At 47.5% G+C, this 15,608-nt stretch overlaps 2 protein-coding genes across 2 annotated transcripts; both read left to right on the top strand.

Annotated features, from left to right (window-relative positions):
• Positions 1-4,633: 4,633 nt before the first annotated feature.
• On the top strand, positions 4,634-9,888 carry EIF5A2 (eukaryotic translation initiation factor 5A2). The gene is made up of 4 exons (XM_064457994.1): positions 4,634-4,840; positions 6,306-6,410; positions 8,010-8,141; positions 8,818-9,888. Exons 1-4 carry the CDS (start codon positions 4,676-4,678, stop codon positions 8,875-8,877), a joined length of 462 nt encoding a protein of 153 aa, XP_064314064.1. The 5' UTR covers positions 4,634-4,675; the 3' UTR covers positions 8,878-9,888.
• A 3,300-nt stretch (positions 9,889-13,188) lies between these two features.
• RPL22L1 (ribosomal protein L22 like 1) lies at positions 13,189-15,200 on the top strand. The gene is made up of 4 exons (XM_064457995.1): positions 13,189-13,285; positions 13,521-13,613; positions 14,055-14,176; positions 14,948-15,200. Exons 1-4 carry the CDS (start codon positions 13,277-13,279, stop codon positions 15,090-15,092), a joined length of 369 nt encoding a protein of 122 aa, XP_064314065.1. The 5' UTR covers positions 13,189-13,276; the 3' UTR covers positions 15,093-15,200.
• The last annotated feature ends 408 nt before the right edge of the window (positions 15,201-15,608 follow it).

Raw genomic sequence — 15,608 nt, 5'->3', positions numbered from 1 at the left:
GGTTCCAGTTAAAACTTGTTCTTGAGACACAGATTGTTGAATCATTATTTTTATCGCTCAGCGTTACAGTTTTACCAAGTTGCTAATCATTAAGAAAATTTAAAAGTCCAAGTCATACTTATTAGCTAAATGGTCATTGCACTTTAGTTAACATGCGAAGTATGCTCTCGTACTGTTGGTTGGCTAATAACGCAATATAATTAATAATCCCCGAGAAAGCACCTTGTCAGCAAGAGCTTTGACAGTGTTTTCCTAATGTGCTGAGATGACAGCCATTAAGACTTTTCTGTTGTGTCAGATAAATGGCTAACGATATCTAGTTTCCCACTCTCTAGGCATAATTTTAAAATTAGTTTGACTTCCCTAATTCAATAAACTCAGGACATTTGGCCCCATTAACACTTTTCACACTAATTTATCACAGATTTTTCTGCCTCGCTTCAACTTGTTTTTCATCACTGAGAAGCACTGCCCTCCATCTCCCGTGTCAAACAGCTGATGAGGATGAAGCTGAACCGAGTACTACATCTGCAGAGGCCGAGTCTTTGAGGTACGATGCATTGTCCGAGGTGCTCAATCACCTCGTATTTCACTGAAATCTGCAGGACCTGAGGAATTACAAGGCAGGACATCAGGTCTGAATCCAGCAGCACATGTAAGCATGAGACTTAATTTAACTGAGCCTATGATCAAGTGTTTCACTAAATCCTGAAGCAACACTGGCAAATTTTACCCAGAGGCACAGCCTGAATAACTGGCTTGAAAGGGAAGGAATCTCTTCCCCAGCAGGGTGGCAAGAACTCCTGGCTGGAGATCAGTGGTCCTTAATTTTTACAGGCTGTAGCTATAACTGCAGACCCGAGGCTTGGGCAGCACCTTGTGGTTTTGCCCCCCCGCCATATTCTGTTCAGGGGAGAGAGTGGCTCTCGCAACTATGAAAAGCATGCGGCCACCCCCGGTCACGGGTGGGATATTGCTGTTTTAGGACCATTGCAGCCCCAGGAGGAAGGAACAGCCGGAGTTACTATGTGCTTTCCCTCTTCCTGGTGGGAGTCACAGGTGGTTCCCACTAGCTCAATGTCACTGCACCGTCACCGTGTGCCTCTGACCTCCCGCGTGTGCCCAGCGTAACTCCCCGGGTAACTCGGACAGCGCGGCTGTCTGCACACACCTCACCCGACCGCGTCTGACCAGCTGGGCGGTTGTGCGGACCGCTGAAGAGGTAAGGGTGGCCACAGGGCAGGCAGAGGCATTACTGCGGTAGTTTTGAAGCGCCCAAGGGCATGCAGCCCCTAATAATTGTAGGAACCATCCAGCATCCCAGAATCTTGTTCTCGAGGCCGATGCAAATGTAAGGTGAGGCACTGGCCCTGCGTTCGCTCTTCGCAGGAAGCAGAAGGTGAACAGCAGGATTAAAGCAGTGCCTGGAGCAGAGTGGGGTGCCTGTGGCAAGGTCGCTGCAGAGCGTTCACGCTACACAGAGAGATTGTGCGTAGGAGCTCCCAGGGCCTGCTGAGCACGGCACTGCCCTGTGCAGGCGCGGATCGTTGGTCCCCAGCCTCTCCCATGTCCTCCTGCTCGAGGCTGCACCCAGAAGCCAGTGTGAACCCTCACCCCCAGCTGTCAGGACACGTTGGTGGGATCCCAGGTAAGACAGCTCAGCAGTTGACACAGAGACGCTTGCTTAAGGTGGAATAGGGTGTTTACACTGCTCTGCTCATGACCCGTTATTTATAATCTTGTGACCTGAACCAAGACTTGCCGAATGAGCCTCTCTCTACTTTCCCGTGGTGCTCACCCAGCGCTGAGGGGAGCAAGGCTGAGTAAACTGCTCATCGCTGCTCTGCAGCTGGCCCTCTCTCAGCCAGCCTGCAGGGCTTTCCTCCGGCACCCTCTTCTGTCCTCCGAGCACCCGGGCCACCACCACTGGATGTCCCAGGACACTGAGCCCTCCCTGATGTTCCTTGGAGAGATTTCTCCCAGATTTTAGTAATGCACCAGGCAGGCAGGTGGAGCAAGGATGCAGTGTGAGCTAGGCTGCACCCACAGCTGGTATTGGTATAAACACCACCTCCTGCGTTCTGGTGGGCTTGCTGGAAACAAGGTGGGATGGTCACCCCAGTGCTGGCTGGAAGGGTGGGATGGTCATCCCGGTGCTGGCTACTCTCAAGGTAAGGTTTTAATAAGGTGTTTTAGGGCATCAGGCATTTCTCCAGAATATAACTGAGAACAGACACAACTCGCTCAGTTTAAACCTTCCAAAAGTTTTCCAGCTCCGATAATTTCTGCAAAGCAATTCATATAAAGACTTAGCAGAACCAAAGCTTGGTAACGTACTGAGTCTACTGGAAAGAAAAGATGTGTGTGTGACCCAGCTGTGCAACACTCTACACACACGCGCACAAAAGGAAATACATTTAAACGTGAAAGCCATGGTATTTACAAATATTCTTTGGCATCAAATTGCTATTGTTGTACAGAAAAGTGGGATAATCACATTAGTACTATCAAGAAACATACTTTAGAAAATAAATGTTGATCCAGACAAAGGAACGCTGCCTGCAAGCAATGACTGATGGAGCTGATTTCCGATTTTTTTATTGAATCTCTGATAAAGGCTGCCTTGCAATATTTGTTTTGTGTCTCAGAAATAAATATCATCTACAGCTGCACTTCAGCAAAAAGACACAGTTTAGCACAGAACATCTCTCAAGACATCCAAAATGAATCTGTTAATTATGGAAAATCAACAAAATTTATAATCTCATACTTGAGAAAAGAAATTATGAGTGCTTAGCCCCCGGCTGCCCTGGTTTGGGCTCAGAAGAGTTGGTAGTTCTCTCACAAAGTATTTTATTAAAAGAAAAAAAGCCCAAGAGCACGTGCAACTAGTCATACATTTGCAGGTAAACAAACACACGCTGCACATGTAAAAACACTTAATGGGATGCCGCAGACTCTGCTTATCAACTGACACAGAAGAAAACTGGGCAGTTCCCCAGGGTAATGCATACCACCTATAGAGCAGGCTGGTGAGGCAGCACCCACCGAAAACCCCGGTAACAGAAGATAGCCCTGCCTGGACCTGCTGGAGCATCCTAAAGCGGCCCCGTGCAAATGAAAGCCAAACCCGTCTCCTTGGGGACACGCTGTACAATTTGGAGTGGGATCTATGTAACCAAGGGCAGGAGCACAGGCATCACACAGATTTAAATAAAAGATCCCTTAGAAGACATTTTAAAATGCGACTTTAAAACCGGTTCCTGTAGCCACCCCGTTAGAACAGAGTCAATAAGCTGAGGATTTGCGGGCAGAAAACATAGGACAGCACACTTCAGCCCACAGTGCTGATGGCAGAGGCCAGCTCTGACAACGCTGCCATGCACACCTCTGGATTTCTGCATTTTTCTGGTGTTTAAAGTAGGTGATTTGTGTGGCACCAGGCAGGGCCAGGCCTCATCCACTGGCAGTTCCACAGAATGGTCTTCAAGTGAATTCAGCCAAACAGCTGACGGTCTTAGGGCATCTGGCTTGGAGAGTTTTAACAAAAATTATCATTTGGCCTCGTTTCACTGGGAACCCATCCAGCTGGCCAGGCATTCATTCCTCAGGCAGCACAGGGGTGCCAGGGGCTAATGAGGGCTGCACCATTGGTGTTGCGGGGAAGAGGCAGGGCAGGGAGCCATCCGAACCTCATGCCCATTAATGAAAACAAGCTTTCGCCATGGCTTCTAGGCAGTTTCAGACCCTTCTGACCGATTACTGTGCGCTTGGAAACGGCTCTTGTTTCCGATTATCCTGAAAGGGGAAATGTTAGGTGGGCAAATGAGCTTTGTGTTGATAATTGACCACATCTCACGAGGAAGCCTTGCCCCACCAGGCCTTGGGAACACCCATTTGTTCTCCAATTGCTTGAAAAAAAAGAAAGAAAAAAACCCAAACAACAAAACCCTAGTTTTGTCTCTGCCCTTCAGAGCCGCCTCAGCGCCAAGATGGCGGCGAGCGGGGGCTGCGGGAGGAGGCGCGCAATGGCGCCCCCTGGCGGCTGAGGCGGGGATACGGCGGGGTCATCTCGCTAGCGATGGCGCCGGGCGCGCGGGCGCGCGGGGGCGCTGAGCCCAACCGCACTCCGTAGGCGCCGGCGAGGGGGCGTGATGAGGGCGAGAAACGCCCCCCCCCCAGCACGTGGGTCTAGCCGGCGGGCGGAGGGAGAGGGGGTACGGACCAATGAGAGTGACGGGTCGGCGGAAGCGGGAGGGGCGGGGCCGGGCCAGGGCGGGACGCGGGGCGCGCGCTCCACCGCCGCCCCTTCCCGCCGCCCGCCGCAGTGGTCGGGCGCGTGTGCGCGGCGCCGTGACCCCGCCGCGACCCCGCCCCGCCACCGGCACCGGTACCGTAAGGTGAGAAGGGCCGCGGCGCCCCTCGGGGCTACGCGCAACTGGGCCGCGGGGCTGAGGGGGCGGGTGAGGGAGGCTGGGGGGGGGGGGTGTGGGCGTTTGGCAGGGTGGCGGGGTGCCTTCCCCGCCCCGGCGCGCCGCCGTCCCGCCGAGGGGGTGGTCGGGAGTTCCCTCTCCCCGTACCCCCACCGCGGGCCTTCCCGCCGCCCGGCCTTCGCACCGACCCTCCCGCTTTCCTGCAGCCCCCCCCCCCCCCCCCCCCCCCGCCCCGCAGCGCCATGGCGGACGAGCTGGACTTCACAACGGGCGATGCCGGCGCCTCCTTCACGTACCCCATGCAGTGCTCGGCCCTGCGGAAGAACGGCTTCGTGGTGCTGAAGGGGCGCCCCTGCAAGATCGTGGAGATGTCCACCTCCAAGACGGGCAAGCACGGCCACGCCAAGGTGAGCGGCAGCGGGCGGGCTCTGCCGGCCCCCGGCGGGCGGCACGGCCCGCGGCGAGCGCCGCTCCGGCTCCCGGGGCGGCACCGCCTGGCCGGTGGGGAAGGGTGTAGCGTTTCATTTGGCAGAGCGGTCCGTAACCCTGCCTTCGCTATTCTCGCAGCAGCGTCTCGTGTGTCTCTTCAGCCTAGACTTAGCTCAGGGGGTTCCATAACACAAAGCAGGAAGGATTGAGGACGGGACGGGGGGGTTGGTTTAGGCGGCTTTTTTTCCCCAACTTGTTAAAAAGCTTTAACGCTCGTCGTGATAAAACTCGTTTCTGTAGCAGGGGTAGAGTAAGTTCTGGAAGGGGGGCTGATGAAGTCACCAGGGCGTGGTTGGGCTGTGCTGTCGCTCCCCACCAGAGCACGTTTGTGTCTGCCTGTGCCGGCAGACTTTCACTATTGCAGCGCTCGCCTTGCGCGCTTGCTAGAAGTGCCCGTGCTCTGTTACGTAATCCCGAGGAGCTCGGCGGACAGTCCTTACCTCCCTGGGCCTCCTCTGGCCCTGTTTTGCTGCCTTGCCTCGCTGCTGCTTTCCTTTTTTCAGCACAGAGCGAGGAGTACCTTCCCCCTCCTGCGTCCCAGCAGGGACATTCTTAGGCTGCTGTCTGAGGCTGCAGTCCTGCTGCCTAAGCAGTTGGCTTAGGCAGCTGTCCAGAGCTTGGACCAAGGCTAGACTCCCACTTCGTTCATTCAGCAGCACTTTATGGTGGGTATATTAGAGTTTAAGAGACAGATCTGCCACAAGCACAGACTAATGAGAGTTTTAAGTTTCCACAGCCTTGCGTGATACATGTAGGTGGGTAAAATATTTAGGATTTGTTAAAGAGGCCTTTGCCAATTTTTTTCCTTTCTCCCTCTCCTTGCTTTTTTAAAGGCTTGTTTTCTTAGGCAGATCCCATTTTCTTAAATACCGAAACAGTTGTGAGAGTGAAAGGGCCTGAGAAGAACAGGCTATGAACTGGTAATCCAAATGCTAGCCGCAGTGGAGAGTGCTGCTCATGTAAATGGAGGTGGGAGACGCTTTAATCTCTCTGCGTGAGCACCTCTTCCTTTCCCCTTTACCTTCGCATTGTCGCCAACACTGTTGCGTTTCTCAGAACAGCTAGAACTTGAAGTAAATGTTTTCATAACTGCTGCATACTCTGAGCTCTAGCTTGCTGCTGTAAAACTACAGGTGGCTGTGGAAGATAACACCAGCTGATCTTCATTCTGATGTAGTGTTTTCTGTAGCGTGCTACGAAAGGGTGTGAGAGGCCTTCTCTCCACGCCTGGGCTGCTTTCGTACTGCAAGCAAAGGGTCGAGGCAGAATCTGGTATTGCATGTGATCTCTTGGAAAACTGCGTGGAACCAGCCATACTGATGGCAATGGCATCTTGCTTCCCTAGGACCAACAGTGACTGATGCTATTGTTCTCCTCTTGTAGGTTCACTTGGTTGGTATTGATATCTTCACTGGCAAAAAATATGAAGATATTTGCCCTTCAACTCATAACATGGATGTTCCAAATATCAAGAGGAATGATTACCAGGTGAGTTAACAGTCACTGTGTCCTCCCACACATTAAGAGGCTTTACACTCCCAATACCACGCGTAAATCCTCTTCATCCCAAAACTTGTCTCTCAATTAATTAAGTACTGTTGTCAGAATTAATGGAACTTGCCTGTCTACACATGACCGTGCTGAACTCATAGCATTTAATGAATTGTTAAAACTGTTGGTGCTCACCGATGGAGGCCTCCTTACTGTACGAACAACCTCATGTTGTAGCAGCAATTTTAGAAGTGACAGGCAATAGACATAATTCAGAGCAGCGGGGTTTTTTTCTAGCTCATGTTGTAAGGTCACTTTATTCTTTGTAATACTGGCATCCTTTAGAATCTGGAGAGAGGTTATCCCTGCCGCAAGTTATTACTAGTTAAAAGATAATCAAGATCTCACTTGAGGTAAATTTGAATCTAATCATATGTTGTCATTTGTAATTTCACCCTTACAGAGGGCAGGTGAATCAACAAGACAGTCTTAAACTGCATTTGATGCCAGTTCTAACTTGCTACGGTGCTTCCTGCTCCTTGGGTGGAAGCTGGCTTGAGTGGATATCAAGTAGTTTTGGTGCTCCTGAGCTCTGCTCTGAAATATATGTGTGGAGGGAACTTGGCAGGCTTCTGTAACGTCGGTAATGCCTTCCGTGATATAGACTGCGAGCTCTTAAAACCAGCACAATTCAGGGTCTGAGCTGTAACGTGTCGGCTGTCTTCCCGTTGTTTAGGAGTAGTTCTGGTCAGGAACCGATACATCCATGTCAGCTGGAAAGCTGCATCTGCTTGACAAAGCCAAAGTTCAGAGCATCAGCAGCTCCTCAGGACAGCTGATGCTGTTTGAATAAAGTGTGAATGGCCTGTCTTAGGGCTCATACCTTCCAAGACATTCTTAATGTTATCTTGGTCATGTTTTTCTCGTGCAGCTGGGTCCTTATTGCTACTGCAATTGTTGTTGTTCATCAGACTTGGTAGGGCTGCCTTTGAGGTTTAATGTTGCGTGTTCCAAGTTCCCTAACCTGCTCTGTCAAAATAGCCCTTCCCCTTAGCTCAGGCTTTCGGTTAGGCCGAAAAGAGCATTACAGAAGTGGTCCAGAGCTTGGTGGATGTTCCCTAATTTATTCATTAGCCTTTAATGTAAATGATAGTATCTCATTGCACAAATGAAGGTATAGAAGTGTATGGTTCCACTGTTGTGTACTTTCTATGCTTTCTAAGAGCAACGCTGTTCAGTGGAGACCGTTCCAGTTGTTGTTTCTAATTCACAAATACAAAAAGCTGAACCAGTGACCTGGAAGCAGTACACTTCCTAAACCACAAGGGTGGGTTTTGCAGTGCCCCGCCTACTAGGAAATGCTCCGCAGGGTCTGGTGGTTCTTGATAGCAGTCTGGCTTTTGCTAAAGTTGCCTTAACTCTCAGCCCTCTAAACCTTTGTTAAAAATTGACTTAAATTAGGTTCTTAACTATCACAGACCCAGTACTAAAGAATGAATGTACCAGGTAGAGTTCACTGCCTTCTGCTTCTCTTCAGCTGCTGCCTGCTAATGACTGCTGATGTTAAACTTCCTAAAAGTGAACTTCTCTTCACAGCTGATAGGTATTCAGGATGGGTATCTCTCCCTGCTGACAGAAAGTGGTGAAGTTCGTGAGGACCTAAAGTTGCCAGAAGGGGATCTTGGCAAAGAAATAGAAGGAAAATTCAATGCCAATGAAGATGTGCAGGTAAGTACAAAGGGCAGACAAGAAGAGTTATGGTTAATTCCGCTTGATTATACAATGAAGAAGTCCTATTCTGATATTGACCATTTGTATCTCTCCATGAAGAGCGAGTTAGGAGCACAAGGATTGCTCCTTTGAGATGTCGAAGGATTTTTGTACTGGAGCACTTAGTATGGCACTGACACCTGGCTCGGTTGACAGTAAGGTGACATGGGTGTCTCTCAAGTGTCTAGATATATCCTGTTAGGATTCATCCTGTCCAGACGGTGTGGATTAGAGCCTCCAGGCCTTCTCAATTGGGAGCAAGAGTAGAGTTTTGTGATGTAGTCTGAGTAGGCTAATTCACTGCGTTAGCAAACCTGTCCACAAGTAGCTCTGCAGGCTGTAGCCTACGCTGGGCCGCACTGGTTGCTAGTTCGGCTCTGTTGCGGGAGCTTGTTTGCCTTCCTCTGTTGTACGGACCTCAAGCTGCCAGCCAAGGCAATATAGCAAAGAGAAGGCAGCAGAAGAGCAAATCAGTGGGAAGGGCAGATATTGTGGGAATTATTCTAATGGCTGAATTTTACCAGCTTCAACTTCCTCTTTTTTTCTTCTCAAGAGAGATGGGATAGGTGTCTGTAACTTCAATAGCGCTTCCTCTGGCATGGGTTGGAGCTCACCTATCTGTCTTTCCTTCCAGATATCCGTCATAAGTGCAATGAATGAAGAATGTGCTGTAGCCATAAAGCCTTGCAAATAAAGAGGATCGCCAGGCTCGGGCAACTGCTCAGGTCTGGACAAACCACAGATCTATAAATTTGGTTCTTATTGTCACCAAAGCTCTGGCCTTCACAAGCAACCTCATTTCTTTTTTGAATTGTTAAAAAGCAGTGCTGGATTCTGGATTAGTGTTGCAGGCTAACTGGCAGTTTTCAAAATCACTGAGATTTTAATTCCTTAATTGTAACTATTTTAACATTCCTGTGGGTTTCAGCCATGGATCGAAGAAACCAATCAGGTGTTACTAGTGGATATATTTTTATTTGCTTGAGCAAAACAGTGTTTGTCTGTATGAACAGACAAAATACAGTATTCAGGGGCTTTTAGATAAGCTGGTAGGTATCTAGGATTATAAAGCGACCTAGAGCACAAATAGTATTTTTCTTGACATGTTTAGGTAGAACTGACAATAAAAGTAGCATTTCTTTTTTTAAAATTTTTTTATTTTAAAGCTTAAGTATTTTGTGGATTGGGACTCTTGCAGAACTGTAGGTGCCAATCGCAACTTTTAGAGCAAGAAACTCAAGTGATCAAAAATGCCAGCTGGCTTGACCAAGCCCCAGTGGCCATGTGCAACTTAACTGTATTACCTCTGTATTCTTCTTTGCCAACTTGTTGGCTTATTGTAATGATAAAATGGTGTCAAAGCCTACCTGTGTTTAGGCAGGCAGTTGGAATATTGGGTAGATGAGACATAGACAGGTCAAGGGGACACAAAGGTTAGAATGGTGGACGTTAAAGCTATAGACTTTCACTCGAGGCCTTTGTCAGACTTGAAAAATAAAATAGAAAAATGCAGTTCAATTCCTTTCCTCTATTTATCTTAAACTATAAAAGGGTGACAAAATTCATGGGAATCTGTTGCAGTGCTTCCAGCTTTAGGTTTTAATCTTCAGGTTCAGACCACATTTTTGTAGCACATGTTTTCGAAAAGTGGGACAAACTGTAGCATTAAGCCTAAACGAAATGCATGTGATTTTTTTTTTTTAAATACAAACCAAAACCAAACCTATTGTATTTTCAAAATATAGACTTGACAGATAATACTGAACCAACCATGGCTTAACTATAAAAGTAAATTGCTACATAGTTAGGAAAGCTAGCTCCTCTCCAGGGGAGTTCCAAATCATTGAAACATGTGTGTGCCTCGAACTACTCTGTAGCTTAACAGGCAAACACAAGGCTTCACAGAACTAGTCATGGAAGGGTAACTAGCCTGATCCTGTTTAAGGTGTTCAGCTTGAATTCTAAGACTTGGTGACTCTTCATGAGTGGGAAACTTCCGTAGTCCATGGCTCAGACCTCTCTTCACAGTTGATAAATTGTTTCTTGAACTTGCCTTAAGCTTCAGTGGCTGTTGGCTGATGGAGGACAACTTGTAAACCCGTGGCGTGCTGCCCTGGACAGCACATGCAGTTCATGCTTCTGTTGGCAGCAAGAGTCAGACTTCACGCTGCTGTTAACCGCTTAAAACGTTCAGCTTAATAGTATGTACTCTCTAATCCCCAAAGGGCTCACGGCAGCCGTCCTGAACTGCCCTTGTACATACTGTGGCAGGGCCTAGCAAATCTCGGAGGCCTAACGTAGATGGCAAAACCACGCGTTTTCCATGGGCTTCTCATGACAAGGGGAGCAGTGCAGTGAAGGTAAAGACAGCAATAAATATACTCTGGTAATAAAGCACAGTTACCTGGGACACCTGGCAGAAGTAGGATACTGCCACACGCTCTTGCCTAGCACAATACATGTTGCAGGTGAACAGTATAAATAGCACCTTGACCGAAAAGGCAAGATCGCCTTTAAAAAAAGCAGTAGATGCAAAAGATTGAAATGCGTTCAGAACAGTTTTGAAGTGCATGCTGAATAGTTCAAGCTAGCCTGCGCTATGCTCCTTTCTGCCTCCATCTAACTAGTACCTGAAAAACACTTCGTTGGCTTTGGAGGTGGCTGTGAAACCATTGATGATGGTCTTGCCAGCAGGCTGAGCTGTGTGATGGCAAATGGGGAGTCATAGGTTGCTGCGTCATACTAATGCAGGTTCTAATGCTGTCACTGCATTATGAATACTTTTGATATGCTTGAAAACAAGACTCTGATTTGTGCTTGTTCTGGTAGTGCTTTAGTCTACTTCCAGGTGCCTGGCTGTCCTCTAAAACCTCGTTGGAAGATAGGCATTTGATGCCACTGGCCCACCATCTAAGCATTGACTTAGACTGTAAGCTCTTGGGGACGAGGATTGTTTTTTGTCCTGTTCCTACAAGTGGGGTCCTGGTCGAACTGGAGTTTTCAGGTACTAGAGCAATCTAAAGACAGAGGTTTTATGACCTCCGGCTTGCTAGAAGAGCCCTCCTTGGGACTTACAGATGTCCTTCTATTGCAACCTTCAGTTCTGCAAGATTTAAACAATTAAGTACTTCATTATAGTTTTGTTCTTATATACTTAGTTGTCTTTTGTGAAGCACTTCGAACGCTACAGGAGTGCAGAGCATTGGCTTGTCATGCATGAAGTTTCCCATAGGTAATACAGAAGCATGAGTTAAGCATAATCTCCAAGTTTCAGTAAGGTTAAAAGTTGCTTCTAAATTAGATCATGTATTTGAAGCATTTTTTCCAAAGTAAGGTGTTTCAGTTTACTGTCAGAATCCTTTGCAACAAACTTTGTTTGTGGTCAATAGTCCATTATAGACGTGTATTTTTAAGATCCTAACCAAATGCTTAGGGAAATTCTTTCATAGCTTTACTTTAAAACAAATCTTACCAATGTACTTGTTCTGTACTACTGTCTTAACATTTAAATTGTGTCAAAACCGAAAAACTATAAACTTCTAATAGCTGATGCAATTGCTTAGAGTAAAGGCTGTGAAAATTAGGAGGTGAAGAAGAGTATTTCCACTCCAAATAATGCTTTTTTTTTTTTAATGGCTCGAATTCATTGAGTTTCGCTTACGACTTTACAGAATTGGAAAGACTGCAGTGTTTCCTGCCTCAAATGTTGGCAAGTAATACTTTAAGATTTCAATAGAACCTTCTAATTTTTGCTTATAATGGTGGTTTTTCAACTAGGCTCTTGCTAGTTGAGCCATGTTCTCAGGGCTGTTTTTTTTAAGAAGTTAGCTGAATTTCATTGTTTTAACGTAACTGCTTTCAAGCCTCTTGCAGGTTTTTCTAATCCACGGTGTAACCAGAAATGGTGCACAGTCTGTAGTTTCATGATGCAGGTAATTTTACATAATCTGTAAAGAAGTCAAATTTGTTGACAGTTCAAACTCTTATGGTTACTGCAGGTCAGTCTCACAGAATTCAAAGTTCAATGACTCCCACCTTTTTTTGGTTTTTTTTTTTTTTGGTTGAGTAATTAGAATGTAGTTTGTTACAGTAGAACTTCAGGAAGAAAAAAGACCTTGTTAAGGATATTTTGAGTATCTTGCTTATACATGGAGAATGTTAATGAAGGCGTAGATCCCGGAGGCGTTGTGGCGGGAGCGTGGTGGAGCGTCAGCAGTTCAGCCCGGTATGCCGAGAGCATCAGAAGTCTCCCCAGCACCTGCAGTCCGGCCCTACGGTATTTGGCATCTGAGAGAAACTTGGCTTTGTGAACTTAAATCAAAACATTTGCTGTGTAGCGCTGTATCGCAGAAAACCCCTGTTCTCGGTTGTCCTGTGCTGTATATTTTAAGTGTTGACTTGTTTAGCGCGGCTTTCCAAATGGGGGCGGCGGGGGGGAGAGGAATGATGGCAATGACTTGTTTTTACCAATCATAGCAAAAACCAAACCCTGTAAATCGTGTGGGCTGGGAGCGGTAGACCTCGTGTTTCAAATGTGTTACCTGTTTTGGAAAGCTGTATTGTTCTCAACACCGTGCAAACGATGGGAGGGGGAAGAATATGTCAATGTGTGTTTTGCTCCAGAAATTGTTATAAAGATGTCAGTGCTGTGGGGAGGTGGGTGCCGGTTAAGATTACCGGGAGGGCTGGAGAGCCTTTCACGCTCGGGTGAAGCTGCGGAAGGGACCTGCGAGCTCCAGCTCTGACTGGAGCTGTGGTGAGGGGCCTTCGCTCCCCTGCCCTCAGCCTCCCCGAGGGGAAACGCCTCACCGCTCGGGCGGCGCGGCCCGCCGCTTGTACGGGAGCTCGCGTTCCTCTCCAACGCAAATTTAAAAAACCGTAAAATAAAGCGAAATGAAAGGGTGACTCGTTATTCGTGCTGAGGCGGCGTGCGGCGCCTGTCTCTCCCTCGGCGAGCAACGCGGGCGGGGCTCCCTCGCGCCCTTCCCGCCACGCCCCGCGCGCCTGCGTGATGGCGTCACCGGCGGGGGGGTATAAAAGCGTGGCGCGGAGGAAGTGACCCTCTTTCTCTGCGGGAGCGGCTGGGTGGCAGCATGGCGCCGGTGAGGGCGGGCGGGCGGCGGGCCGTGTCCGTGTCCGTGTGCGCGTCCCCCCGCGGAGGGGCGGCCGTCTGCGGGGAGGGGCCGGGGGAGCTGGCAAAGGGCCGGTGGGTCGGGTGGGGAGCTGGGTCACCTCGAGTGGGGGCGGCCGGGGCCGGGCCGGGCCAGGCCGGTGTTCGTCGGGTGTGGGTTGTTAGCGTTAACATTGGGGGTTTGGGGTGTTTTTTTGGTGTTTTAGCAAAAGGACAGAAAATCTAAGAAGTCCACCTGGAAGTTTTGCCTTGACTTGACCCATCCTGTGGAAGATGGAATTTTCGACTCTGGGAATTTTGTAAGTCTTGGGTTTTTTGCTCGTACTTCTCGCGCGTGGTGTAACAGCGGCCCCGGCGCGGGACGGCGGCTGAATTACGGCTGAAAAGTTGTATTTTGAATGAGCAAATTCGACAGCTGTTCTTCAGCTCGCCAGCGCTTTTTGAAGGTTTCTCGGGTTTAGATGTGTCTCAGACGTCATGTAGACGTCAGACACCTTTAGACGTCTGAACAAGATGGTTCATACTCATCCGTGAATAGAACGACTTTAAATTGAATCCTGTTTTTAGGGGTGACTTTTTTTTTAATTACACACTGTAAAAATCTTACTGCATTGTAAATACTTGCTATCAGGACACACATAAACGGTGATTTTTAATACTGCTATATGGCTAGGGTCCCTTCCCTAGTTCATACCTAGGGTGCCATTCCCTAGTGTTCTATTTCTTTAATGTTGAAACAGGAACAGTTCCTAAAGGAGAAGGTTAAGGTCAATGGGAAAACTGGAAACTTGGGCAACACCGTTCATATTGAACGCCTGAAGAACAAGATCACGGTGACATCCGAGAAGCAGTTTTCTAAAAGGTTGGCGTGGGTTTTCTTCTGTTGTACTTGCGGTAGCGCATTTTGAACCGTCGCGTGTTGAAGGTGACGCACCTCTGATACGAACAGAGAAGGTGTTAGCGCTGACCTTCACAGCACTCACAGATATTAGTGGGAGATGTAATTCAACCAAATTTGTAATATTAGATATTTTAAAAACCTTTTTAAAACACAGACCTTGATTGCAAATTAATGCTTCCTCAGGTATAAACATAGTGTTACAGGGTTGCTTCGTATAGGTTGTTAGAAGTATGTCAAGGAAAGAGATGCTTTTAAAAGTCATACTGAATTCACGTCACGGGTGGCTGGTGTATTACTTAATTGGTTGCGTTAAAAGGTATGTGTACATAGTACGTGTTCTTGCAAAAGAACCCCTTAAGTCAAATGGAGCCTTAAACCACATAGTGCGTGAGGGCACGCAACAGATGAGCGCCCTGGTTAGAGGTGCAGTTCCCTCCCTGCCTCCCCCCTTCATTTTGCCATACAGACACACCAATGTCACTTTAAATCAAGGTTGAGAACTACTTCTCAGTGTTTTTGAATTATTGGCATTGTGCTATGTAGTCAAAAAGCTTCAAATAATAAATTCTTCTGTGTCTGGAATGAAAATGCACTTTTATTACTGTCATATATGATATTTTTTCATTTCTGGCTGTAATTAGCGTGGTGTTGGGGCCGTGTCTTGGGTGGAGTGCTGACAGCAGTATGAGTTGTTAAATGAGAGGGTTCTAATGTATAATTACTGTTTTTAAGGTACCTGAAATACCTCACAAAGAAGTACCTCAAGAAGAACAATCTGCGTGACTGGCTGCGTGTCGTTGCTTCTGACAAGGAGACGTACGAACTGCGGTACTTCCAGATCAGCCAAGATGAAGAAGGGTCGGAGTCTGAGGAGTAATTGAAGCTAAGCTTTATATTCAAGACAGCGTACAAAAGACTAGAACATCTATTTATAAGAACACTTAACTTATTGGTGAATAAAGATTTTGTACCCTGTTTGACAGAGCGTGGTTAGTTTTCTAGCCTTTTTCTTAAATTCTAATTAAAAACCCGTCACGGGACATCACTTGGTTTGCAATTTTCCTGCCATCACTAGAAACTAGGGCTATTCAACACGGCATCAGTGAAGGTCCGAGCAGAAAACTTCACTGAGTACATACGTAGGACAGCTGCATCAGAGTTGAATTATATGTTTATAAATAGCAGAGCTTTTTGCGACTGAAAGTACCAGCTCCTTGAGCTAATTTATGTGGAGCTAGTGATATTTAATAAAAGTTTACTTTTAACTCTTAGTTAAAAAGCGGGCTTACATGTTTTAAAAGAGAAAGACTATTTCTGTGTCATTTATTTAAATCATTAATTGGTTGTAGCATTCCTGTGTATGACCACAAGTCAAACAGGACCGTAGCAAACA

The sequence above is a fragment of the Phalacrocorax carbo genome, chromosome 7, assembly GCF_963921805.1.
Source record: "Phalacrocorax carbo chromosome 7, bPhaCar2.1, whole genome shotgun sequence".
NCBI classification, from domain to species: Eukaryota; Metazoa; Chordata; class Aves; order Suliformes; family Phalacrocoracidae; genus Phalacrocorax; species Phalacrocorax carbo.
The sequence above is the reverse complement of the archived record's forward strand: the minus strand, read 5'-3'. Positions and strand labels throughout refer to the sequence as shown.